Source organism: Psittacula echo, assembly GCF_963264785.1.
Source record: "Psittacula echo genome assembly, chromosome: 4".
Taxonomy (NCBI): domain Eukaryota; kingdom Metazoa; phylum Chordata; class Aves; order Psittaciformes; family Psittacidae; genus Psittacula; species Psittacula echo.
Genome location: NC_137738.1, coordinates 6488667 through 6515311, shown reverse-complemented (window position 1 = coordinate 6515311; position 26645 = coordinate 6488667). Strand labels below are relative to the sequence as shown.

At 52.0% G+C, this 26645-nt stretch overlaps 2 protein-coding genes across 5 annotated transcripts; one reads left to right on the top strand and one right to left on the bottom strand.

Annotated features, from left to right (window-relative positions):
* Nucleotides 1-807: 807 nt before the first annotated feature.
* PPP2R5D (protein phosphatase 2 regulatory subunit B'delta) lies at nt 808-25228 on the top strand. Of its 3 annotated transcripts, XR_013956572.1 has the most exons (17): nt 808-881; nt 1589-1672; nt 8051-8255; nt 9399-9598; nt 9985-10095; nt 10981-11073; nt 11458-11588; nt 11993-12052; nt 12965-13073; nt 14506-14559; nt 16721-16891; nt 18681-18808; nt 20629-20730; nt 21798-21870; nt 22262-22378; nt 22724-22960; nt 25115-25228. XR_013956572.1 is itself a non-coding variant. In XM_080615165.1 (16 exons), the coding sequence occupies exons 1-16, from the start codon at nt 855-857 to the stop codon at nt 22859-22861; spliced, it is 1803 nt and encodes a 600-aa protein (XP_080471291.1). In that variant the 5' UTR covers nt 808-854; the 3' UTR covers nt 22862-24683. The 3 variants fall into 3 exon arrangements, 2 of the variants coding, with proteins under 2 accessions (XP_080471291.1, XP_080471292.1); XM_080615165.1 differs by lacking the exon at nt 25115-25228 and having other exon boundaries at nt 22724-24683; XM_080615166.1 differs by lacking the exons at nt 14506-14559; nt 25115-25228 and having other exon boundaries at nt 22724-24683.
* A 168-nt stretch (nt 25229-25396) lies between these two features.
* MEA1 (male-enhanced antigen 1) lies at nt 25397-26638 on the bottom strand. Of its 2 annotated transcripts, XM_080615172.1 has the most exons (3): nt 26360-26638; nt 26155-26275; nt 25406-26088 (listed from the first exon to the last, which is right to left on the bottom strand). In XM_080615172.1, exons 1-3 carry the CDS (start codon nt 26591-26593, stop codon nt 25925-25927), a joined length of 519 nt encoding a protein of 172 aa, XP_080471298.1. In that variant the 5' UTR covers nt 26594-26638; the 3' UTR covers nt 25406-25924. The 2 variants fall into 2 exon arrangements, with proteins under 2 accessions (XP_080471297.1, XP_080471298.1); XM_080615171.1 differs by having other exon boundaries at nt 25397-26275.
* Between the last annotated feature and the right edge of the window lie 7 nt (nt 26639-26645).

The following is a 26645-nucleotide window of genomic DNA, read 5'->3' as shown; positions in this document are numbered from 1 at the left end:
CGCTCCAACAGCTCCATGCCCTTCTTGTGTTATTGCCCCCAGAGCTGGGCACAGGACTGCAGGGGGGGCCTCACCAGAACAGAGCAGAGGGGGAGAATCCCCTCCCTCCATCTGCTGCTCATGCTCTGGGGATGCAGCCCAGGACACGATTGGTTTCTGGGCTCAAGTGCACACTGAAGCTTGGTCAGCGGGAGCTTCTTGTCACCCAACACCCTAAGTCCCTCTCAGGGCTGCTCCATCCGGTTTCCCCCAGCCTGTGTCTGTACTGGGGATTGCCCCGACCCGGGGGCAGGACCTTGTATTTGGTCTTGTGGACGCCATCATGTTCGCATGGTCCCATCTCTCCAGGTCCCTCTGGATCCTATCCTTTCCCTCCAGCGTGACGACTTGCTGAGGGTGTCCTCGACCCCACCAAGGTGGGACACAGCTCCTGCGGCCGCCTTAGGGGATCCATGCTCTTCTTCCCAAGGCGCAGGCGGCCGCGCAAGGCCTCCAGCCGGGGACCTGGGAGCACCGAGCAGCTGCCCGCGCCTCCCCTAGGGAGCTCGGTCCTCACTCAGTGCGGCCTTAGAGCCGCTTCCCGATGGGAGACCCCCGGGCACTGCCGAGGCCACTCTGCCCCGGAAGAGCGGCTTGCCCGCAGCCCCGCCTTGCACCGCCTCGCGGGGGGCGTTCCGTGCGCGGCTCTGCCAATGGGAAAAGCCCGCTGCCCTGCGTCAGCGCCGCACGGCGGCAGCGGCGGCTGTTGATAGGCAGAGCGGCGCGGCTGGCCCAATGGGAGCGGGGCGCTGCGGCCGGGCCCGGGCGCAGGCGGCGGCGGCGGGGCGCGGAGCGGCTGGGGCCCAGCGCTCATCATGCCCTGCAAGCTGAAGAAGGAGAAGGTGCGGCGGGGCGGGATGGGGCAGGGCTGCGCTGGGAGGCGGGTGTGGCCTCCCCCCCAACCCCCCCTCCCGTCGGGCGTTGACCCGGTGCTCGCTTGCCCGCTCCCGCTGCCCTCCCTGCCCGCGGCCTATATCCCTCGGCGCGGACCCTCGGGCGGGGGCGCGCGCGCGCGCGGGGCTGCGGCCGGCAGGGGGCGGGGGCGCGCGGGACGGGCGGGGCGGGTGGTGCAGGAGGGAGGCGGGGGCGCGCGTCGGTACCGGTGGCACCCGGCCTCCCCCCCCCCGCCTTTCCTTTCCGTGATCCCAGCGAGCGCGGCGCGGCACAGCGCGGCGATGCCCCCGGTGCGCGAGGTACGGCCACACCCGCGCCCCGGCCCCGCCGTTCCACCGCAGCCGCCCCTCGGTGCGGGCCGCGGCACGCTCACCCGCTGCGGCCCTGGCGGTGTCCGTGCACCTTGCGGGCAGCCCCGGGAAAGGGCTGGGCGGGCGCGGGGCCGTCACCCGCGGGGGGGGGGGGGGGGGGATCGGGGCGAGCAGTGCTTCAGTCATTACCCTTCTGAAGGGAGAAGGGCCGCGAGCGAGGGCCCGGAGCTGGGCTTCCTGCAGGGGTGGGGTGGGCTGTGGCAGCGCGCCGCTGAACTCTGCAAAGGGATGCCGTGATTCTGCACAAGGTGAAATGTTCTCTGAACGTCTTCTCGCCGTTTCAGGAGTCCCCGAAGTCTACCAAAAGCAGCACAAAGGCCGGCAGCAGCGGTGGCGGGAAGGATGGAGGGGCAGAGAATTCGGAAGAGGTAAGGCTTTCTCATCGGATGCAGCAGTGTGCATGAGGAGGAATAACATGTTTCGTTTTAACTGCTTCGTGCTGCTCTACCGCACAGTGTGTCACTAGGAGTGTAAGGACACAGAGAAAACGGTAGCCAAGACTAAAGTTAAGATGAAGTTAGTTCCCCTTGGAACTTGTCCCAAAGGAAATGATGGCTATGGAAGACAAGATGAGTCTCATGCCCTACAGCCCTGCATAAAAAGGTTTGGCATGGAACTGATGGTGAGCGCTGCTCACAGAGGTGTGCAGAGGGTGACAGAGGTGGCTGCAGAGTGGAAAGAGCCACAGTTATCAGGAAGGAGAAAGCCTGACAGACGGGATCATCTTCCTTGCTTCTGTCAGAGCAAAGCACAGTAAACTGTTGACACCTTGTGTCAGAGTGGGAGTTCATGAGGAGCAATAGAAAAGGAACATGTTCTTCTGAGGTGTTTTCTGGAGGAGTGATATTAGGAAGGAATGGGTAGGACACGTGAAAGTATAGAGGTAAACTGCTGGAGATGAAATGGCTCTTTGATAGAACAGCCTTGTTGCTGAGCACATTACTCACAAGAAGGTACAGCCTGTATTCCCAGCTGTGCAGAGTCTCACTCCTGGTTTGATGTTGCCAAGCTGGATGTGTTAGAATGGCATCAGCAGAATGTGATAACATGATATGCTGTGATTAGAATTAACAAAATGTGGGTAAACTGGAACCTTTCTGGTAGATTTGAGTATGTCCAGCACTCAAAACCAGTGTGGTTGTGGATTTTGAGATTTGGCTCTGAAGAGTGTTGTATGTGTGTCCAAGGGAGCTTGCATGTGTGTGTGGGTCATTTATTAATACTACACTTTGGCAAACGAGCTGTGCCATTTCTGCGTCCATTCAAGCCTCTCTGCTCCAGTCTTGTCTGGAACACGTTGCACTTGTAATGTGGAGGACTGGGGATAGGAGACATGTAAGGCTAAAGAAGAGCAGGAAGAAATCTGTAGTTCAGTGGGGTGATTGTTGTCAATAAATGGTTGGTTTAGAGTCTCTTTCAAAGCACAGACTTGTGTTGCAGAGCCTCAGAAGACGTCCCTGCTACCAGCCGCTTGGTTTCAGGGCCCAAGCTATGCTTATGGCCAGCCTGCCACTTGGCCAGCAAGAAATGAGAAGCTGAGTTTGCTTGCCTTGGAGAGGCAGCAGTTTTGCACATCCTGCTTTTACATCCCATCCTGATTTTGGCCTCTGCCCATTTTATTTTGTCTGTACAGCTGAAAACAGCTTGCTGGGAGAGCTGTCTGCCAGCTCTGAGGAAGTGAGAGGACTCCTGCATTGGCATCCTGGGGTCAGGCTTACCTTTTATTTATTTGGCACTCGTTGGCTGCTGAACTCACAGCTCTGGGGAGAGGAAGGGAAGCCTAGGGCTTGCAATATAAGGGTGATGGATCGGAGCAGAGCACTGGTGACCCCATCCAAATCAGCACTGGGCTGTGGCGCTGCTCTCCTGGTTGCAAGTGGTGCAGTAAGAAAGGAAGAGTAGTGCAGGCTACAAGCTTCCTTCTGCGACCTGAGATGGCATGTAATGTCTGGTCATGCCTGGGCGCAAGAGAGACTTAGAAGTGTTGCGTCTAACCTTCCCTCCCACAAAACATATGCAGCCACTTCCTCATACTCCAAAGAAAATCCAGCCCTTCTTTAAGATGGAAAGCTGGGTCTCCTTTGATCATAGGAACAGAGAGCAGAGCAGAAAGGAGCCACCTCTGCAGTGTGCACTGCCACTGGTCTCTTCTCCCTTTCCCTCTTGAGCTTGCAGTGAAGTTTGTTTGCTCTGGGTGCTTTCCTGTCTCTGGACTGCTCTGCTGCAGAATGGAAGAGAGCTCTTTGCTTGATAAGAAGAAATGTATGCCAGTTTGAATGCGATTTTCCTGCTCTTCAGGAAGAACAGAAAGGTATTTTGACTTTCACATTGGGGGACTGTGAGGAATTAGGTAATGTGTGCTGAGAGAGAGACTCCTTTGTGTCAGAAGCAGGAGGTGGTTTGACTCATGAAGCGCCAGGAGTGGTGTTGCCTGGTGGGGTTGATGGGCTGAGCCTAGCCTGGACGCTTCTGATGCCATTGTGAGAGTTTTGTGCCCCGTAAATTCCTCCATGGAGTTACGGTTGGTTGGTTGGTTGCCTTTTTTAGGGTGAAAGTTGTGTGCACCAAAGAGAATTGTCTTTTTTCTTTAGATCACAATAGATGCTTAATGGGCTTCCAGCAGGAGAGCAGCATTTGGGCAGCCCTTTTCCAGTATGCACTTTCCTCTCTGCTCCTTGGAGCCCTAATTTATCCTGGTCCAGAAAGCTGTGACTTGTTTTGCAGGCAAGTTGTCTGGCTGGTGGAATGAGTTGTTTGTTGAAGAGCAGCTCTGGTCTGACACACCTGAGCAAGTGGAGCAGACAGGGACCTCCTATGGGGATCTCCCTATGGCTGAGGGAGATGAAGAGGCTCGGAGCAAGTCCAGAAACCCTTAAGCAGAGTGCTTTGTTCTCTGCACTGGAGGAGCTTTTAGTGGAGCTGATCTGGAAGGGCAGATGCATCCCCACGAGGGAAGGCAAGTGTTTGTGTTCCCTCATAAGTACAGGGATAGCGCAGTGCTCTTTTAGATGCTCAACTTAGGGTGAGGCCATGTGAGGTGAAAAGCCAGCAGAGCTCGGCTTTGGAGGGGAAGGTGGGGGGGCGGTTTACTCAGGAAGAGACAGGAGCAGGGGAGGAAATCATGAGAGCAGAGAATGGGAAATAAAAAGGTTTGTTTAGTTCATTCCCTCTGGAAAATGATGGAAACATGAATGGAGAGAATTTCTCAGTGTCTGTTTAAGGAGAAAAAAAGAAATAATATATGAGACCAAGGCAGATTGAATGAGAGGATGAGAAAGAGTTACTCTTCCTGACCAAAAAGCCTGGGAGAGGCAGCTGGGTGGGGAGGAGAGTTAATGACCTGGAAGTGGGAGCAGGGATTAGCAGCAGCAGTGAAGAGGAGTTGTGCTGCAGCCTGGAGGGCAGCTTGGAGCCTTGCTGATGAGATCTGCAGCTCTGGGAGAAGGTGCTCCTTTTCACTGAGCTGCTGTATTACGTGTTTTGCAGATATCTCCATGGGGCTTGTTACTGCGGTACCTGAAATTCATTATTCAGAGACAGGCGTTACAGTGTGTTGATGTTACTTGTGAGGCAGAGCTGGCTTTTAATAGGGCGCTGTGTAACAGCAGACAAAGAGAGCAGGTACTGACTTGAGGGATGGGAAGGGAAGAGTCATCTGAGGAGGAGGAGGAGCTGAGAGCAGATCTGGGCTGAGGAGCTTAGCAAGCGGGGGATGCTCAAGGGACCAGTGAGGCAGAAGGGCTTTCCCAGTGGCGATGCACCCAGCTGTGGGAGGAGAGCCTGCAAAGGTGAGGTCATATGCGGGCAGGAGAGCAGAGGAGAGGCTGGCACAGCTCAGGGTGGCTGGGGAGGAGAGAGTCTCTGTTCTTGGGAGCCCAGGGTGAAGAGAAATGACACAGAGCCAGCCCAGGGCCTGGGGCTCATTGACATGTGCCGGCAAGTTCCTAGCAAGGGAAGGAGAGATGGTGGGAACCAGTGGGGAGGAAGTGCTACAGAGCCAGGGAGCCTGTGCTTGGGGGTGTTTGAGCGTGGTTGCAACTGGGGCTGTTGTCAGGAGTCACTGCTCCACTGCAGCAGGTGAGGTGGGGCCACTGCTCTGTTCCCTGGGCAGCTCTTCATGGGCAGACTGTGCTCTCCCAAGCCTTGCTGTGAGGAGTTGGGCCTGAGCCCTGCCTGTCGGGAGGGGGCTGAGCTTCATCAGGTTGGTGTGCTGCAGCCATGGAGTGGTCACCTGGTGTTGATGTCAGGGATGCAGTCTGTGGGGTTGATAGCTGTGCATTAAGAGAAAAGCTTTCCGTTTTAAGAGACAGCCCTGTGTTTTCAGGGAGCAAAGTGTTAGGAACCTTAAAATGAACCTCTTTGGATTCATGAGGCCAAGGTAGGAGGGCAGAAGAAGAGCAGGCCTGCCACAGGAGGCACCTCCTGAAAGCAAGTATTCAGCTTGATGTCAGAAAGTCCGTATAGAAGTGACCTGAATGCCTCTGAGCGCTGCGGCCCTTCCCCATTGCTGGATTTTCTCTAGCGAACTCAGTTGTGTGATTTTTGTATGTGTATTTCTGTTTCTTGAATAGTTCTATGGCAGCTAAACCTGAAGCTGTGCTTGATCTCTCTTCGTGCCTTCAGCTGTTGAAAGCTGTAGAAGCTGATGGCAAGGACTTTTGTAGAGCCCTGATGAAGGCAGTGTGGCCACAGCCTCTTAGCCTGGGGTACACACATCATGCTCAGAACTCTACCTGTGGCTTTTCTAGGTGGGTGGGGAGTGCACAGGTGTATCCTGACAGTTTCAATCACCCATGTGTCCTGGTTCCATCAGTGTTCCCCGTGAGGCCGCTGGTACATCTTTTGTTTCCCTCTGTACCATCTTTTCTCATCATTCAGATTTTGCTTTTATTCCCTGTGGAAGGAGACTGATGTAGAGGACTAACCTTCCAAAAAGCATGTGGGCAGCATCTGAGTGTCTCATGCTGCCCTGATACCCAAACATCGGGGTGAGGAATGAACAACTCATTCTTGGAAGGTTGTCAAAAAGGATTCAGCCTGACTTAACTGAGTTGAGACCACTGTTCAGGATATCTTGCCTCCAGTTTGTATCCTGGGCCTGCTTTGTCTGACAGATACAGATGTTTTCATCACAACCTCGTCTTGCTCCCTCCTCTCATTGTGGAACAGTGCTGCTCCATGAAAGAAATTTAGATCAAATCTAAACTGAAAAGAGTTCAAATCTTGTTTTCTCCCCCAGCCTTGGCTTGGAGCTGAGCATGAAGCAGGACTTCTTAAGATTTCCTTCAAGCAAAGCCAGACCAGAACAGAAATGTTTCTGATTTCTGCTTCAAATTAAGGGCTCGACAAAATAATTGGTGTTTTGTGTTGGGCACTGTTTTGCACAGTGAGTCTTTGCACAGTGTCTCTTTGTAGGCAGCTTTCCCTATTCCTACCTTGCTGTCTCCCTGCATGCTGTGGGTACAGTAACTCCTGCACTGTGGTGCTGTGCTTCATGTCTTTGGAAACCATCAGGCCTCAGTGCAGGGTAAGGACTGTGCAGGGTAAGCTGCAGCTCAGCTGCTGCTCACAGGAGGAGACTGGCTATATCTCATTTGGAGGAGAGCTCTAATGAGCTTCTGCACTGCTGGTGCTCTCCCTCAAAATCGGTGTTCTCAAGGGGTGTGTTTGTAGTGCTGTGCTGTATGTGGCAGCTGGGAGTTCATGGGGGAAGGGAAAGGTGATGGCCAAGGATTTCACCACTTCTGCTCCCCATCCATTGCACTATCCCTGTTGTGTCTTAAATAGGTTCACCTTGCAGCTCCTTGGCTTTATGCACCAGCAGGAAGGATGTGGCAGAGCTGAGGAAGGGAGCGCTGCTGGGCTCACACAGCAGAGCCAGCGTAGGCTGAGTGCTGTCTGCAGCTAAGCCCTCTGCTACAGGCTTCCTTGTGGGTTGTTGCCCTCTTCCACATTAAGTTTTCCATGAGTTGTGTTGGTTACTAAGCCATTATGGCCCAGGTGGAACTGGAACCAGCAGAGCTTCAGCGAGGTCAGAACAGAGCTGAGCAAACACTAGCTTGAGTTTCTGCTGGAAACAAGAAAGTGTTTCTGAAGGGCTGATGGGGAAAAAGCAAATTAAGTCCAGACAGCAGCGAGGCTGAGACAAGGTGAAGATGGAGAGAGCAGCTAGGGTGGGTTGGGAAAGCCTAAGCTTTGGGTATGGCCTGTGTGGTTTGTAGGCTCCTGGTCTGTGAGTGCAGCAGTTCACTGTTGCCTTCCCAGGGCCCTCATGTCTGCTGTCTACTACCTGCTGCTTTGCTTTTTGCAGGTGGTTCCCTGCACAAGGATAAGGAGTATCTCGCTAGTTTGCAGAACTTGCTTGCTATGTGCTGTGATCGGGGTCAGTGACACCCTGACATTTCTGTTTGTGCCACAGAAAGTTCTTATTTCTGCTTTTATTTTGTGACAACAAACTCCTGTCACTTATTGCAAGGCATGGATTTGCTGTCCGTATCCCTAGCAGCCACTGTGCCACGAAGCTCTGGTGTCTTTGTGGTGCCTCACAGCCATGAATAAACACGATGTTCCCTTTGCAGGTATGCTACAAATGCAACCAGCGGGTCAGAAGCCCTGAAGGAGCGGGTGAGATGCACCAAACTGCAAGTGCAACAGTGGAAAACGTGCCTGGTTTCTTCAGTGCAAGATGCTGATGGCTCATGAGGCTTGTAGCTGAAAGCTTATGGGTTGTTTTATTCTCTTCTCAGGAACAGCAGCAGCAGCAGCAGCAGCAGCAGCAGCAGCCACCAGCTTCAAATAAGCGGCCCAGTAACAGTGCTCCCCCCCCAACCCAGCTGAATAAGATCAAGTACTCAGGGGGACCCCAGATTGTGAAGAAGGAGCGCAGGCACAGCTCTTCCCGCTTCAATCTGAGCAAAAACCGGGAACTCCAAAAGCTCCCAGCCCTTAAAGGTAAGGAAGCTGCCCGATGGGGTTGCCCTGCATGGCAAGCTACGCCTGCTCTAGGCAGGGTTTGGTGGTGTAACAGCTCTTCCCAAAGTGACCCTGGCAGCGTCCTGCCAGCAGTGCAGCCAGGATGCCTCTGGGAAAGGTGCTTGGCTTGGCAGTGGGTTGAGGATCAGTGATGGATAGCCTCAAAGGAAAGGAGAATGTTCATTGTGAACTTCACTATTTACCTTCCCATTTGAACTGATTTAAACCCCTGTGTTAGTATGTGTTTAGGATTGCCTCAGATTCTTTGGTTGTGTAGGAAGGTGATGAAGTGCAGAGGTCCTTGTGCAGTCTCTTGTTTCTACATCCACCTGTTCCCTGGAGAGGACCAGGCCTCCTCCTCCTCCTGCTTGTGTTTCCATTGTAAATTACCTTAGTGCTATTGAACTTGTCCACCTTCGGGCAATTACCCAACATTAGCAGTTAGTCTACATAATGGTGCAATTAAACATGACTTAAGTGTGAACAAGGAGAAAGCGTTTTCAGCAGTCACTCAGCCAGACCCTTTGCTGACATTGCCCACAGAAACAGGCAGTCCTTTTAGGAAGAGCAACTGCCTTGCAGCTCAGCAGCCACTCTGCAAGCAAAAGGTTAAGTTTGCCTGCCTGGCCTTAGCAGTGCATAGTTCCCAATGGCGACATATCAAAAAAGAGAATGCTGTTAATGTAGGGCCTCGGCCACCTTGGCCCCTCTCTTCTGGGCTGCTGTCTGGGAAGAGGGTTAGCCTGCAGTGTGCTCTGTCCTGCTCCCTTTGTGGCTGGGGTGCAGGGCATGGATGTCTCTGGTCTGCGATGGGAGCTAGTTGAGTTCTTTCTCCAGTGCACCTTGTACTGGGAAGGGATCGGTGCTTGTCAGATCAGAAACGTTTCTCATGTTTAATACTGCCTTATGGGATAGTTGCTCCAGAGGCCTTGCAATCCCTCTGTCTCCACTGTCCCATCTCCATAAGCAGGGATGACACTGCCTCTGCCTCCTCCCACCACCTCAAGGGGGACTGTGACAGGGAAGGGGGGAATGCAGGACAGGGAGGAAACCACACTGGTACCTGGCCAAACCAGGAAGATGCTCTGCCTATCTCCAAGGTGTTCCTGCTCTCTCTGACAGATGCTCCTCCACATGAACGAGAAGAGCTTTTCATTCAGAAGCTGCGGCAGTGCTGCGTGCTTTTTGACTTCATTTCTGACCCCCTCAGTGACCTGAAGTTCAAGGAGGTGAAGCGAGCAGGTCTCAACGAGATGGTAGAATACATCACTCATAACCGTGATGTTGTCACTGAGGCCATCTATCCTGAAGCTGTTATCATGGTAGGACATGGGGCTGCTGTGTGTGTCTATCAAAGAAATGGGGACTGTTCAGAAGCTTGGGTGGGAGGAAAGGATAGGGATTTGTCAAGGAGAAGTCTCACCCCAGTCCTACCCATGCCTTATCATCTGCTGAGCCCCAGAAGGAGAAGACACAGAGGGTAGAGGGTGACACTACCTGGTGTCAAGGGAGATGGAAACTCTTGTCTATGGCGGAGATTACACTTGCAGAGTTCATATGCAGACTGTAACCCTACCGCATCTGGAGGGGGATCTGTCTTTGGCACAGCTATGGCAGATCACTGTTGCTCTGCAGTGGGGGATTAGCTATGGGAAGCACCATGGTGAGGTGCAGGGCTGTTACTCACACACCTTTTCACTCACCTCAGTTTTCAGTGAACCTCTTCCGGACGCTCCCGCCATCATCCAATCCCACAGGTGCGGAGTTTGACCCTGAGGAAGATGAGCCTACACTAGAGGCTGCCTGGCCACACCTGCAGGTGAGGAGGAAGAGGAGTGGGGATAGACATCTGGTGAACGTATCTCTAGGGAGTACATGTAGTGCTGGTGCCTGCAAGGGGTCCTGGCATGGGGACCAGGAGAGGCCAGGCCTGATACCCATAGGTCAGAGGTGGCTTGCATGCAATGCAGGCAGCAGGAGTGTCCAGGAAACAGGCTGATGGCTGTGTGCCACGTTCACCTGCAGATGGCTGTAGTTCCACATGGCCCTGAGGTAGGCTGGGAGTGAACACTTGACTGAGAGAGAGGGAGTTGTGCTGTATTGCCTGTGTAAGAAGCAGTTCCCAGCAATGGTAATGTCCCTCACGAAGGCTCAAGAGTCTTCTTCTGGGCTTCAGTAGCAGTGAATAGCTACTGAAGTGATAGCTTCAGCACCCCTATCTGCTTCAATGATCCTCTCCTTGCCCAGCTCCATGAGAGGCACATGGAGGAAGAGGACTGCTTAATGCCAAAGCAAAGCCTGTGCTTGCACCTGCTAACATTTCCTATATGCCACTATAATTCAGTTGCATTTACTGGGGGCAAACGTTTGACCAGAAAAGACAGGGAATCATAGAATCCCAGACTGGTTCGGGTTGAAAGAGACCTTAAAGCTCATCCAGTTCCAACCCCCTGCATGGACAGGAACACCTTCCACTAGACCAGGCTGCTCCAAGCCCTGGAGCAGTTGTGAGCCACCGTCAGAGCAAGAGCAGCCAAGTTGATCCCACTGAGTGAGAAAATGGGTTCCTGTGTTTTCTGTGCTCCTATTCAGGCTTCCCAGCCTTTCCCCACATCCTTAAGGAGAAGGAAAACCTTTGAAACCTGAAGTAAACATTGGTGAGAGGACAGGGGGGATTCTGAGTGATCTTTCCTTCTCCCCATAGCTGGTGTATGAGTTCTTCCTCCGGTTCCTGGAATCACCTGATTTTCAACCAAACGTAGCCAAGAAATACATCGACCAGAAGTTTGTACTGTCTGTAAGTAGTCCTTGCCCCTGCCACTGTGCACCACCTTTATGAAGGACACGCAGCAGGGTTTGGTCCAGGTGTTCAAGCAGTCCAGCTTCGTCAGCAGGTGCTTGGTGATGTGGGTTTTCTTTTTCCTTTTGTTTAGTCTTGAACGAGCAGCCAGAATTCTCTGCGCAGGGCAAGTGTGGATGAGCTGTAGTCACTGGAACTCATCTCTCATTGTCCAGGTGGAGGGGGGCACTGGGGCCTTGCAGGGGGAAACCCTGGGAGGGGGACACAGGTTTGTAGAGTGTGCAGCCCATCACAGTGCCACTGATGGTTCCAGCTTGTGTTGCTGTTAGTTTTGCCCAGGCTGGCAGCATGCAGACATGGACTGAATTTCTCTCTCCACAGCTGCTGGATCTCTTTGACAGTGAAGACCCCAGAGAACGAGACTTCCTAAAGACTATTCTGCACAGGATCTATGGGAAGTTCCTGGGTCTGCGAGCGTATGTGAGGCGGCAGATCAACAATATATTTTACAGGTGCGATGTTTCATAGTGTCACTGGCCTAGTGAGTGAGTGAGTGGGACAATCAGGGAGGTAAATTTGGGGCACTAGGCTGTGTGTCTGTGATCCATGTTGTGATTAGCAAAGTGACTCAGTTATGCCACACTACTTTGGTAGGGACAGCGTTCACTGGTGTTTAAGAGCAGAAAGGATGTGATATCACTGTCTTCAGTGCACACAGAGCATGTGTTGGGATGTGTGAGCTTTAGCTGATCTAGGGGCCATGAATTTATTTGCTTCTCTCTCTTACACCTTGCCCTGTTGTCCTGGAGTTCTGTTAATTTGCTAGGAACCTCCCCATCTCCAGTGGTTTTCTTTCCTTTGGCTCATCAAACTGTATGCAGCATTTGGCAATGACGTCTCATTCTCTCTTCTTTAGGTTCATCTATGAAACAGAGCACCACAATGGGATTGCAGAACTGCTGGAGATCCTGGGAAGGTAAGGGCACTTTTGGAAGTCCCAAAGGCCCCATAGTGAGTGATCTCGCAGCCCAGTGTGCTGCATGAGCTGGCAGTGCCTTTCTTCAGCAGCCCTTGCAGAAGAGGAGCCACCTCTTCCGGGGGATATCAGTCTGACAAAGCACAGAGTGGAAATACTCTCCAGCCTGTTGATAAATGTGGTAGCCTTCTCCTCAGATGCAGTACTGTGAGCATGGGGGATCACTCCTCCTCTCACACACACTGAGAAGAGACAGTTTACAGCTCATATACCTTTATTATAGACATATTCATCACACTTCTGTGCAATGCTCACCCGGTTTCCTCATTGCCTATGTAATTTGGGTAGATAAGGCCATGGTGCAGGCACTGTGGATTTGAGGAGTGGTCTCTGGGAGTCATGGTGGTCATTTGGGCAGAAATACCCCCACTGGTTTTATACTTCTATGGAAATCCATTAGGTAAGGACACTGAATGTGTGTTTAGTCTTGCCAGTTACCTACATGTTCTTGTTTGCGCTAATTCATGACCCTGAGAGGCTTCTCTAGCAGTTTTCTTTCACAGCCATTTGTCTATTTCTTAGGTAATAAACCTTATTGACAGGAGGAAGGCCTACATTGGTTTGGGAGAGAAATCTGGTCCTCTTGTTGCATGACTTCCTTATCTTGAGAATCCTTGTATCTTTGTCCATGTCTAAGTCTCAATACACGATGAAAAGCTTGTTTAATTCGGTATCACTGTTCTATAAAGTAAACTGCTGAGCATGGTGTGCAGGTTGGGCCCCAGTGACCATGCTTCTGGTGGGTGCTTTCTCCAAGTGACTAGTGAGAGCTAGGGCAAGCCACTTTTGAGGTTAAAGATACTGTGTTTTCGCTGGGTAAAGATTATTAATGAGACTCTTGTTTCTTCTCAGTATAATCAATGGGTTTGCTTTACCTCTGAAGGAAGAGCACAAGATGTTCCTCATCAGAGTCTTGTTACCCCTGCACAAGGTGAAGTCTCTCAGTGTTTACCACCCACAGGTGAGAAGTGCTTCAAGTTACGTCTTTCAGAAGCTGTTGTTCAGGCTTGCTTATAGCTATTCTCAGATCTTCTACAATAAGGTGACCCACCTGGTTATGGGGGAATGGCTGTGGACATTGTCTATTTGGACTTAAGTATTTGACAGTCTCCCAATATTCTCCTAGAGAAACTGGCTGCTCATGGCCTGGATAGGTGTGTTCATCAGTAGGCTGGAAACTGACTGGATGGCCAAGCCCAAAGAGTGGTGGTAAATGGCATCACATCTAGTTGGTGACCGGTCACTAGTGGTGTCCCTCAGGGCTGGGGAAGACTCAGGGGGGAACTTACCACTCTCTACAGCTACTTGCATGGAGGTTGTAGTGAGATGGGGGTCAGTCTCTTCTCCCAAGGAGCAAAGGATAGGACAAAAGGAAACAGCCTCAAGCTGCTCCAGGGGAGGTTTAGGCTGGATATTGGGAACAATTCCTTCCCCAAAGAGCAGTCAGGCATTGGAACAGGCTGCACAGGGCAGTGCTGGAATCACTGTCCCTGGAAGTGTTCACACACTGTGTAGACGAGGCCCTCAGTGACATGGGTTAGTGGTGGCCTTGGCAGTGCTGGGAAATGGTTGGACTGGATGATCTTGAATGTCTTTTCCAACCTCGTTGGTTCTGTGGTTGTGCGATTTACTGGGCTGCATGATTGTGGTGTACAAAACGCTTGCTGTGAGATGTTTTGGGCTCTGCATTAGTCCCTGTCTGTGATGGTTTGTCCCAGCCTTGTGGTGCCCTGGCCACACATGTGCTTTTTGCCACTGGCTGATAGAAGGGTATCCTGCCATTTCCTGCTGACTTAATGCCATGGCCTGCTTTGCCTTTCCATGCTGGAATTTTGTGAAATACTGGGGCCCTGCTGAAACGAGAGGTGAAATTCCGAGCTGCACTCATCAGTGTGTGGTGCGTAAGCTGTTAGTCACCACTGAGATATGAACAGAAATCCATGTGCTGGGCTGAAAGACTGATACAGAGATTAATTGATTGCAATTTGGAATACATAATAGAAGATCAGGACTCAGGCTAGGAATTGAAAAGTGTGAGTACTGAGCCGTGATGTCTGCTCTCCCAGCCTTGGTTTTGTGCAGCAGGCCTTTCTGATAGTCAGGTTTATCCCTTCCCCTGCGTGCAGCTGTGCTGGCATTTGAATGTATTAGCTGGGGGCTGCTCTAGGTGGCTTAAGTTTTATTCTTTATGCTGCACAGATGTCCTGAGCTCAGGCCCTGCCTGCTTGGGCTTAGAGCCTTCACTTGCCATCAGAGCTGGATTCAGAGCTGCAACTGCACTCATCACGCACACTGTGAAGGACATAATGTGACTTCCAGCCTAGGGTGGTGGTGGCACTTTAGAGCTTCCCAAGCGTACCTGAGATTAACCTTGCCATGTTTGCTTCCTGCAGTTGGCGTACTGTGTTGTACAGTTCTTGGAGAAAGACAGCAGCCTGACAGAACCAGTGAGTAACCTCGCTTAACCTTTCTGTGTCAGTCAAGCCCCAGAAGCTTTTCTGCTTCTTTAGACTACAGCAAGGGTGAAAAAAGGCTAAAGAAACTGAGAGTCAGCTGGGTTGTTTACTGGGTTTGCCTTGTACCCTGTGAGCAGAAGAGGCCATGCTGTTCATGTGCAAGTCTGAAAGCTTCAGGAAGGTGAGCTATAGCTCTCCTTTGTGCTTCAGATCTTGGTGTAGCAGAAGGAACACTATACCAAGCTGTCCTTCCAGGGCAGAGCTTTCAGCTCGTGACAAATGCTGCAGAGACAAAACACATGGCCATGTGATATCTGATGGAACCAGCATAAGCTTGTGAGGGCCCTGAAACAGTGATAGTTCACTCTGATAGTTCACTGTGGGGATGAGGTTAGGAACCTGGGCCACAAAGGTCCCAGACAAGCTACTGTTCCTTGATGAAAGCATTCTCCTGCCTGCTCTTGCATCAGTTTGTTTCCTCCACAATGCAATTATAGATGCATTGGCCTTCAGGATGCAGTGCTGGGAAACAGACTGATCCAAAATGTGTGAGCAGTGTCGATGGGGAGCTCACATATTCCAGTTAGCACAGACTTGCAGCGTTAACCAGGCTATGTGGCAGCTTGGCAGAGGGTGCAAGCAGGAGACAAGTGTTTCTCCACCCACTGCAGGCCAGGAAATGTCTTCTACAGTGCTGAGCTTCACAGCCTCAAAACAGCAGATGGCCAAAGAACACATGCTTGTGTCACTGTAGCAGGGAGGACCAGAAAGTCTGAGCCTTCTCATGAGTAACACTAGCTGAGGCCGTTCTGTTCCCTGGCTGAAATGTGCGTGCTGGTGGTGAGCCTGGCTGTGCTCGGAGGAAGCTGGTCAACTGTTGCCAGCTTTCTGGCTCCTCAGCTCTGCGCAGTGCTGAAGCAGAGCTCCCAGCTCTCCCTTTAAATGTGGCTCCTCCATTTCCTGTGTTCCCAGAAGCCTGCTCTGAAATAAACTGCATACAGTAGCTTCCTGATCATGCTGAGTACTTCCTATGGCTGACATCCAGCCCAAAGCCTCCTGCCAAAGCACTTACTGTAGGGTGAGGGAGAAGAGAGACAGAGAAATTTGTCAATATTTCCAGGATTCACTTTTCAGCTTATTCAAACAATTAAGGCCCATAGCTCGTCACTGCTTTCCTTGTAATGGGCCAGTGGCCCCTGAGTTAGAGACCCACACCTGATTTGATGCTGTGGAAAGCAGTGGGATGACCCAATTTCAGTGGGTGTTGCATTGGGTCCCAACCAGACGTGTCAAGGCTGTATTGCCACAGGTCGTGTCCTGTTGAAACATCCTGCTTGTGAAGGTTTTGACTAAAAGGAAAGAGGCCAGATCACTCACGTGGTCCACACTCGCTTTGAGTGGGCCTCCCAGAGCCTTGCTGAGCAAGGCTTGACGTGGTAGCTCTTGGTTAACAGCAGCCTGAGTGACTGCCAGGTGAGCAAGGCCTCAGATGTGCTCAGTAGTGGCAGAGGCAGACTCGACACACCTCGCACCGCCTTAGCTGTAGGAGAGATTATGTCTGAGTCACTGGAGCTGACTGAATGGCAGACTGAGTAATGATAAACTCTGAGGGTACCAAACTGTTGGCTGAGAACCCTGGAGTTGGTGGAAATGTAATGCTCAAGATGTGTTTAATCTTGCTGTTGCATTGCCCACTGCTGTCCCTCCACTGCTGTAAACTTCCTCTTGAGTGCTGGCTTCAGGATCAGGTTGCTGGAGTACCCAGAGTTTGAAAGAGCAGCTCCTACCCCCCTCTGCAGTGTATTGAATAAGGATTCTTCAGTGACCTTCTCCATAGAGTTTCCAATCTTATTAGTTGCTCTCTTCCATCAGCCAGCCCACCCTGGTTTGAGGCTTGCATGTTAACCTGTGTTTGGGGAAAAAGTGGTTCTAAGGCTTGTGCTTGTAGTACAGAATCATAGCAGCCTGGGCAGTGCTGATGTAACATGGCAGAGTTTGGGCTTTTCTCTTCTTTCTTCCGCACCATGACTTTCTGAGAAAGTCTCTTCTGTAATTTGCTTCCTTCTGATGTTGCGACCAGACCCTTAAAACTGTATTTCACAGCTGGTGTTGACTGCCAGCCTCTAACACTGTCTCTATATCCTTCATTCAGGTGATTGTGGGCTTGCTGAAGTTCTGGCCAAAAACTCACAGTCCCAAGGAGGTGATGTTCCTGAATGAGCTGGAGGAGATCTTGGATGTGATTGAGCCATCTGAGTTTGTGAAAGTCATGGAGCCCTTGTTCAGGCAGTTGGCCAAGTGTGTCTCCAGCCCACACTTCCAGGTGAGTCGCAGCTCAGGGAGGGGACAGGGCACTGGCTTGTAACCCACTTGGCATGCGAGGGTGCCACCACAGCTTTTGGGCTTGTCTTTGTGGATCATGGAGGTGTGAGCAGGGTGAGTGTTGGGGTGACATGTGGTGGAAAGCGGTGAGAATCCTCACCACAACCACAGAGCAGGCTCATCCAAAGAGAAAACAAAGCGGATCGGTGGAGCCTTTCCTGCTGCTCTCTGCTTTTCAGCACCATCTATTGCAGCAGCTGGAGCTGGAGTAAAGGAGGTCTGCCTTCTGTTTTGGCTAGCAGACATAGAGGAGATCCACCCAGTGTCCTCCTGTTGCAGTAAGACCAAGCTGGCTGCAGTTTTGGAAGGAGGCCAACCAAAGAGCCAGTGTAGAGAAGGTATTTTGTAGTATTCTGGTGCTGGTTGCAAAGGGTGAGGTGTACTGAAGAAGTGCCTGAGTCTCCTTCTTCCTTGTTCACACTGAAACGGACTGGCTGTAGTACCAGGCTAAAACAATCTCTGTGGCTGGTAGTCAAGGCTTAAAATGTCAAGGGTGGTAGGACAGCAGTAGCTCCTAGCAGGTATTCTTAGCTCACTGTTTTTGGTTGCCATGAAGAGTGTCCAGGAAGCAGATAGCTTGCTGGTGAAACACAGGGCTGGCCCAGGTATGGCTGGGGTGTGAAATAGTGACATAGGCCCCTCCTGGAGTGAGTGTGACTGCACAGCGAGGCAGACTGGCTTCAGCCTGTCTTTTGGTACAGAGAGGTACAGAATCATGTGCTTACAAGCCAAAAATGAGCTCAGTCTGGTGTATGTGAAAGATCACTGTTTCCTGGAAAGGACTGTGGGAGCCTGACGGAAACCAGCTGGACATGGATTACTGGTGCGGTGATGGGAACCAAAGGACTAACGTGACCTTTGGGTGTGGAAGGACTTACAGTAGGGAGCTAAGAAGCTTGAATAAAGTAGGGTAAAGGCTGGAGGAGAGGCATCCTGTACTTGATAGCAGCCCTCAGCTGCTGCCAGCTCTTTAAAAAACATGATTGAAAACCCCAGAGAAGGTGCAAACACTTCACAGCCTAAGAAAATTAACCCCAAAGGTGCCCCATATGGTCAGGCTGAACAGGCTCTGTGTCTGCAGCTTGTCTGAGAACAGAAATAGGCACTGGCTTCTTGGTGATTCTGAACATGTTGGTGGGGAGAGTTTTCTCTGAGTGGATTGTGTGTTAATCTAGCAGACAAAGGCGTAACAAGATCTAAAAGCTGGAACCTCTTCCTGGGTTTTTAAGCCATTCTCAAGCTAGTGCTAAATGCAGGAATTAGCTTGGTGATCTGCATTGCCCAGATTTGTGGTTAAATACGAAGAGCTGTGGTTGAATCTATCAGTATGTGGAAACTTGTTAGACTTGTTTGTCTCATAAGAGCAGGGTGGCTGCCCCAAGATTTTCCATGTTTTCACCCTCACAATGAGGGGATGAATTGTGGGCCTGGTGACTGAAGCGTGCTCGAGAGCCTAGAAAGATTGTTGTGGGGAAGGCCAGAGAGGAATGGAAGGAATGGAGCTTTACAGGACAGTCTGAGGAAATGAAGGAGACTTGGAGCTAGTCTGAGCTGGGACGTGGAGTGGGTAATGTTACTGTCCTCAAGCCTTGTGTAGAGGGTGTTGAAGTCATTGGTGCTCCTTGGCTGGGTGGTGGCAAGCTCTGGTCTCAGCACCGCACAGTCTCCCTGTGCGCCGCCAGTGTTACTGGAAGGAGCCTCTCCAAGTCTGGCTTTCTCTTCCGCTGCAGGTGGCAGAGCGAGCACTGTACTACTGGAACAACGAATATATCATGAGCCTAATCAGCGATAACGCAGCCAAAATCCTCCCGATCATGTTTCCAGCACTCTACAAGAACTCCAAGAGTCACTGGAACAAGTACGTCTTTCCACGTCCCCTGGCACTTGCTGCCATGCATACAGGATCCCTTGACCTACTACCAAGGGGTCAGTAGTATCAGCATGGAAAAGTGCCACCGCAGACCTCAGTGACGTGTTTCTGCAAGGAGTCAGGACCTGCAGTGATCCACCTTGGGGCCATTGGGTCTACCCAGAGTTTGATGCCTGCATGTCACTAACGCTGCCAGTCTCTTGGAGGTGTGCAGGAGGTTTTCCAGCTGACTTTTGGCTGCTTGTTAACTAAGGCTCATTCTTATGTTCTCCATGACCAGAGACTTTGGCTAATGTAGTGTCTTGACTTCTTGAGTACAGGAAGAATGGAGACAGCAGAACTAACCAGGCACATGTCCCATGTCAAATCATTGCCCTCTGTGACTGATTCCTCAATGCTAGCTTGCTTTATGGTTCTCCCATCAACTTCTTTTCTTCTGGCTGCTTCTTCAGTTGATTCTTTACCTGGCTAATTCAAGTTGTAAAACTCCCTTCCTTTTAAAGAATTAGCTAAGAATACTCAGGCCACAGCTGAGATCCTAAAATCTTTCAGCAGAAACTACAAGAAGAAAAATAAAGTCATCTTCCCTTTTTCTAGAGGGTGGGAAAAAATGAACAATAGTAAATTCTAGGGAGACTGGGCAACTCTGGAGCTTAAGAGGGTAGTGTGGTACCAAAGACAGGGTTGCAGACACGTTGCAGACAGGCACATACATGCAGACATACATGGTGTCTGTGCACGATGTGCACGTGTGCGTGGAGACAGATGCACAGCGACACACTCTCAGTGTTAATGCCCCTTCTGATCAGAGTTCAGGAAAGGACTTTCATGTTCTTATGTGAAACCCTTCACCAGTTCTGTTTCCTTCCTGACCCAGTCAAAGTTCATGATTCTGCTGTTTCTTTCCTTCTTGTCTCATTCCCAGTGATATGGCAGAAGTCCTGAAGGTGTTTTCCTCTTATTTCTCCTTGTTTTAGCCCTAGTAACATGTTTTGGGGCAGGTTGAATACTTCATATTGTCCTCTTCTTTCTCATGCCTCCTGTACTCCAACACTTGGTCAGACAGCCTGCATAAAACCAGCAGGGCTGTAGCTCTCTTCTTTATTCTATTTGTAGAGCTGGTGAGGCACAGAGCTCCGTCCACTGAGTCTCTCATCTGTTGCCTCTGGGTCAGGTATTTCAGAGACAGCTTCAATACTTGTTTTTATTCCTCATGAGAGTCCTTGTGCCAGAGAGAGCTCACGCACAGTGGGACCTATCTATAAACTGCTGACAAAAGTCAGCTTTTCTTCTCTGGTATTCTTTGTGCTGGTTCCCACCTCTGCAGGGGCTGCTGAATGTTTCTGTTTATGGCAGCTCAGTGACAAAGCTCATGACTGAATGCTGGGCAGCCTCCAAAAGTGGCTGTGTATGTGCAAAGTGACCTGTGGGAGGCACTAAAGCTAGGTTAGGTAAAGCCCCCTTGAGAACAGCCCTGGGCAGGTCTCTGGCATCCTTTCCAGTTTTTAAATGCAAGAAATAAACGTGTGGTTTTGCACTCATTCGTCTGAGCACAGTAGAGCAGACCTGCCCCAGTGGTATTCTCTTTATTCTGTGTCTCTTTTTCCCTGTGCCATACTCTTTCTGTGTTTGTGGAGGGAGTTTTCCCATGCTAAGAGCTGGCAATGTGTGAAAACCTTTTGTCACATTGCTGTACTATGTGAGCTGCTGCTGCTGTTAGTTCTTGTCTGCACTACTGGTCCTAACTCGGGGCTGAGGGCCTGGAGGATCCCACCAAGACTTGTTCTTCTTTCCCCATTTCTTTGCAGGACAATCCATGGGCTGATATACAATGCACTGAAGCTGTTCATGGAGATGAACCAAAAGCTTTTTGATGATTGCACACAGCAATACAAGGCAGAGAAGCAGAAGTGAGTAAGAGATTCTTGCCAAGTAACTTGAGCTCATGCTGGAGTCTCCTTGGTGTACAGTAACAGATGGTAGATGCCAGTAGGCAGAGGGGAAATGGAAAGGTGGTACAAATCGTGCTGTCAAAAAGTAGGGTCCCTCACTAATAACTCTGTGGAGGGATGAGAAAAGGTAGAATGTGTGCCCTGATAAAAACCCTCTCAGTTCTGCTGGAGCAGGTAGTTTGGAAGAGAGTGACTGAGTTTGCTGGGTCATGAGGAAATAAATTGCAATGTAGAAGATACTCAGCTTTGCAGAGATGTTTGGGCTCTCGCCACTTTTCTGCAGAGCTTTGCTGCGGTGAGCACATTGCATTTTCAATTTCCCAGTAATAAAGGTGAGAAAATAACAGGAATTTCAAAGAGCAAATGATGGGGATAAAAATCTGAGCTCAGCAAGTACCAGTACCATGATGCTGTGAAGAGGAGAAAAAAACCCACTTTTTCTGCTTCCTTGTGCTGGTTTTGGTGCCTTGTGAGCCGAGACAGTTCAGTAAGCAAGAAGGAAACTATTTTCTTTCCCTAGGCCTGTTTTCTGTTGACTTAGTGACATAAAGTATTGCTGCTCACTCCTGGATGAGCCAAGGGGGTGGCAGTGGAGGGAGCAGGACTAACCCTTCCGGGCAGTGGGAAGCTCTAGGAGACGCTCAGTTGTTCTTGAGCCCTACAAGGTGATTGCATTCAGCTCTGAGGCTCCCAACACAAGAGGGACATGGACCTGCTTAAGCGAATCCAAAGGAAGGCCACAAAGATGTTTTCTGCTCATGTTAAGATGATATTTTTCTCTCTCCAGTGCCTCTCTGACCAATTATGCTTCAGAAAACCTTGTGTTGGGTTCTTATCAGGGTTATACATTTTGCTCTCCTAGATAACCAGATTTGGTAAGATGTCAAAAGCAAATTGAGAGCCTCTGAAGGACGGAGCAGCTCTTCCCCCTCGCCTGCACTTTCCTGCTGTCTCTTGCTTTTCCTGTGAGTGAAAGATGCACTTTCCCCAGGAGTTCACACTTTGTGCTTTCTCTGTCTCTGCAGGGGAAGGTTCAGGATGAAGGAACGAGAAGAAATGTGGCAGAAAATAGAGGAGCTGGCCCGGCTGAACCCCCAGGTGGGTAACAGCAGGGCCTAAGATGAATGAGACAAGAATGTGCGGGGTCTTGACCTACTTCTTCAGCTCATGAAAGCAGGCTCTAGCACCTGATCTCAGTGGTGGCCCTTCCCTCCCAAAACACAGGGTTGTGGGGGTGCTGGTCATGTAATGCCTTATAGGGAGCACGTACATGTTTATATGTGTATGGACTCCTGTCTCAGCTGTGGCTGTACACACATGGTGCCATGGCTCCTGCACTGGGTAGGAGAAGATGCTGCTTTCCTGTCTGTGTACCTACTGCTATCTCTGTGGGTGCCAAAGAAGTATGCTGCGATGTGTTAACATGCTGGAGGAGAAGGCTTGGTGTTGGGTGGCATGCTGATTCCGCAACTGTCTGTGTTGTCTGCAGTACCCCATGTATTACGCACCTCCACCATTGCCTCCTGTCTGCTGTATGGAAACAGAGACCCCAACTGCGGAGGACATACAGCTACTGAAGAAAACGGTGGAGACAGAAGCTGTGCAGGTGTGTAGGTGACGTGGGGCCTTCCACAGCTACTCTCAGACCAGAATAGTCAGTCCAGGGTCCAGTTTCCAAGTGTTCTGAGGAGAAATGCCCCAACTCTCATCCCTGATCTTTAGATACCAACCTGTACTCTGAAGAGTGGGGTTTATCTCACCTTACCTCTCTGGAAAAAAGTGCAAGTGGGACTTTCCACCTCCTTTTGGTCTGTGTTTGGCTCTCAGCCTGTTCCACAGCGTCCCGTGGTGTCACCCAGCATATCCCAGAGCAGTTGGAAGCAGAGCATGGCAGGGCTGGAGGCGTGGAGGAGTTTTCTGCTGATTCCTGACTCCTTTGGTTTGTCTGCAGATGCTGAAAGACATTAAGAAGGATAAAGTTTTGCTGCGCCGGAAATCTGAGCTTCCTCAGGACGTCTACACTATAAAAGCCCTGGAGGCCCACAAGAGAGCAGAAGAGTTCCTCACCTCAAGCCAGGAGGCAATCTGACAGGCTCAGGAGCTGGCTCGGGAAGCTCTGCCCCATCCCTTTCCCCCAGGGGTCACGGAAACACACTCAGTTCTCATGTATAACTAAGGAATGAACATGGTGAGCTGTGCCTGTCCTCCACTCCATCTGCATCCCTCCAGGGTAGAGCTGGGTTTACGTTATAACTTGTATCTTACCACTGTCATGTCCTTCTGCTTTTCCTCCTTTCTTCTGCTTTTCCACCTTGGGTGTGTGTGCGTGAAGGGAGCCTGCCTGCCCTGCCATCGTGTCAGCCTGGGTAGGAGCTGCTTCATTCCCAGCTGCCACCTGATCCTTACTCTGCCTGGGAGCCAGACCCTGCTGCCCTGGCTCTGCATTGGCCAGAGGTGACCGCGCGTGGCTCAGCGTGCTGCTGCGATCCCCATGTGCCAAGGCTCTGCCATGCCTGCCCTGTGCTGCCTGTGCAGCCAAACCCTGCCGTGCTCAGGGGTTGAGCTGAGCGTGGGGCAGAGTTTTGGGGAGGCTCTGCTGCCTCTCTGCCCTGCCTTGGGGTGCAGCTCTGCAGCTGGAGGGTCTTACATACACCAGAGATGTTTGCTTCCACCTTTCTTTTGCGTCAAGCCCCTTGTTCTATTCCCCTGTCAGTGGAGTGGGGGTTCAGTGCTTTGCCACCCCCAGTAAAGCTGGGTGCAGGCACTACGTACTATTGCAGCCCTCCCTTTAGAGCATCCTTAGAAGCTCTCCTGTGGGAAAGTGAATTCCTTCAGCTGTTTGTGTTGGTCCATACTGACTTGTCTCCATCACGGTGTCTTGGGTTAATTGTGGGCCCAGAATTAGCTTCCTGCTTTGTAGCAGATGTCAGCCACTGACTTTGCTTTCTTCCTCTACCTGCTTAATTAAAATACTCCTGTAGCTCTCCCTTTATTGCTATAGCTCATCCTTTGCTCTGCAGTGGCCAGGGTTTCTAGGAAGCTTGTGCTGCTAATTTCTGCAAACGAGTGGAAGCAATGGATACACGTCACGGGGCCAGGCTGAGTTTCTGAGTATTCAGTTGTCTCCTCTCTGTGATCAATGGCTTGGTGCTACTGCTGAACTGCTTCCATGGGTGCTCTGAGAGAAGTCCACCTTGCTCTGTCACTCTGGCACCTGCTGTGGCAAGAGGCCCTTGTTAGTTATCATATGGTGCATCAGGGACTTCTTGTGCTAATTTAACCTTTAGAGCACACTTGGGTGCTACTGTTATCCAGCTTTCTCCCTACCTTTTTTTGGTGCAGATTCAGTGCCAGGCCAAGGTGCCACCTCAAAGGGGCCAGCTTGTGATAGCAAAGGGAGTCTTCCTCATTTCTTACCTGCTGCGCCTGCTTTCTTGACACATCAGCTTAAGTGGGCTTGCAATAGCTTAGGGGGCCAGTGCTGGTCTGATGCTGCTCTGCAGCATTGTGGGATGTTGCAGAAGGTCCTGGTGTTATCTTCTTGTCCTCACCAGTAAACCATTCCTAGGTCAGAGGTTCGTCCCCTCTACTCTCACTGCTGGTGCGCAGCACATCTTTCTCCAACCCAACCAAAGCTGGTTTTCCCCTGTGCATCCTGCACCCGCTGCCCCGTTTGGCTCTCAGTTCCCCGCAGTAAACATGCCACCACCTCTCGGGAGCAGCTGGCGAGCACAAGGACGTGTGAGACCACCCTCAGCCACACAGGGCCCCGCCTCCCCTCCGCTTCGTGCAACAGGCCAGTTCATCAGGAGACTTACCAAACACCTCAGGGAGGTTATTACTTATTTTGAACATTAGTTCAAGCTCATGGTCAGCTGCCAATCAATTACCTCATGCCTGGCACAGCATGTAGACGTGCTCTGGGTGATGCTGGATGGGGCACAGCAGGGACAGGGGACTGCTGAGTGTCTCCTGCAGCAGGGCTCGGGCTGGGCAGGCTTCCTCCCGGTGCAGTACAGGCTTTCCCGATCTGTGTGCTTTGCCTGGCGTTGCAAGCCACCACCTCCTTTTCAGTGGAGCCTGCACGCTGCTAGGCAGCAGTTGTTCTTCCCTGCCTGCAGAAGGAGCAGAGTTGTGGTGCACAGAGGCTGTCACTGTCCTACTGATGGTCTGTCTCTGCTGACAGCCCCTGACCTGTGGCCAGAGGAATGGGCCGTGGCAGGATGGGAACATGTCCTGGCTACATGCTGTACAGCTTCGATGTTCTCATAGCTTTGTGTGTCTTGTTCTGGGTCAGGGAACTTCTGCTTACCACCATTAGTTTCCTGCCTATTCATTCCAGTGTCCTGGACACCTAAGAAGGGGACCATGTGAGAAAGGGGGGAACGTGTTCGCCCTCCCCACCACGTGTACTGCTCTGCGCAGACCTGTGTCTGCCACGCTGCGGCTGCCCCGTGCTCAACCTTTGGGTTCTAGCATTAGTGCTGCTCATCTCTGCCTCTCCCCACGTCAGTCAAATGGACAGAACTGGAGCTGCCTCTTCCACTTCACCTGGCGCCCTCCTCCCAAGGGAACAAGCAAAACTTAACTACTGCATCCACCCCCTGGACACAAGTATTAAGCTGCTTACAGTTCATATGTACATATGGTGTACTTTATTTTCAGTAGAGCATTACATAGTATGAAAGTGTTGGATTTTGTACAGATGTCCCTGTATGTACAGAACTAAATAAAACTGATCTCTTGGAAAGACAACATTGGACTCCACCTCTGCTATTCCAACACACAGCCCCCAGCCTGGGGGGCCAGGCTTTAAGTGTGGAGAGGGACTTCCAAATCCAGTGTTTGTCCCGAGGAAGCCTGGGCAAAGCCAGCCAAGCCCCCTCCCTCCTCACACACACACACACAAAGGTACAGAAACCCACGGCCATGCTCCTCGGAGGCAGAGGAAGCCAACACAAGGACATCACAGCAACTTACGTGCCAGCCAGAACCAGGAAGGACAAAGCAGGAAGGGAAGTGGGACAACCTCAGCGGAACAACCTGGGAGGTGGATGCTGGCCGGTCCGGTGGATGCCCAGCTCCAGTGCAGCGGGTGCTGCGTGGCAGAGGGAGGGCCGGGGTTGGCAGCCCCTGCGCCGCAGCGTGCCCATCACTTCCACTCGGGCCTGGGCGCGCCGAGGCCGTGCCGGGCCTGCAGCGTGCGCCGCACCACGTCCTTCCACTGGTCCTCCGAGATCTGGCTGGCCCAGGGCGGGATGCCCAGGCTCGGGAGCTTCACACCGGCCATCGTCCTCTTCACCAGCTCCACGTGCTCTGGGAACAGAGAGGCCGTGAGGCCGCGGCAGGGCACCGGGAAGGCGCGGCCGGAGCCGCCGTTACCTGCGTCCATGGGGATGGAGGTGCGGCTGCTCTGAGCCGCGCCGCCTTCCGCCGCCGCCCCCTCCTCTTCCTCCTCGTCGTCGCTGTCCGCCGGCGGGTCGGGCAGGTGCAGCCTCAGCATCTGCAGCGGGAGGCGGGCAGCGGGGGTCAGGAGCGCTCCCCCGCCGCCGGCTCCGCTCAGCCTCTGCCCTGCACCGGTCGGTACCTGCAGCCGCTCCTGCAGGCCGGGGCCCGCCTCAGCGGCAGGGGGAGGCCCGTCGGCAGGGCCCTGCTCCGGCTCCTGGCTCAGCGGCTGGTACAAGTACCCGCCGCCTCCTTCCTCTTCCTCCTCCTCCTCTTCCTCGTCTCCGCTCCATCCCGCCGCGCCGTCAGGGGCCTCCGGCGGCCCCGGCTCCTCGGGACACACCCGCTCCGGTCCCATGCTCCGCGGCCCCGCCATGCACCGGGGGAAGCCCCGGCTCCTCCCGCCGCCGCCCGGAAGCGTCGCCGCG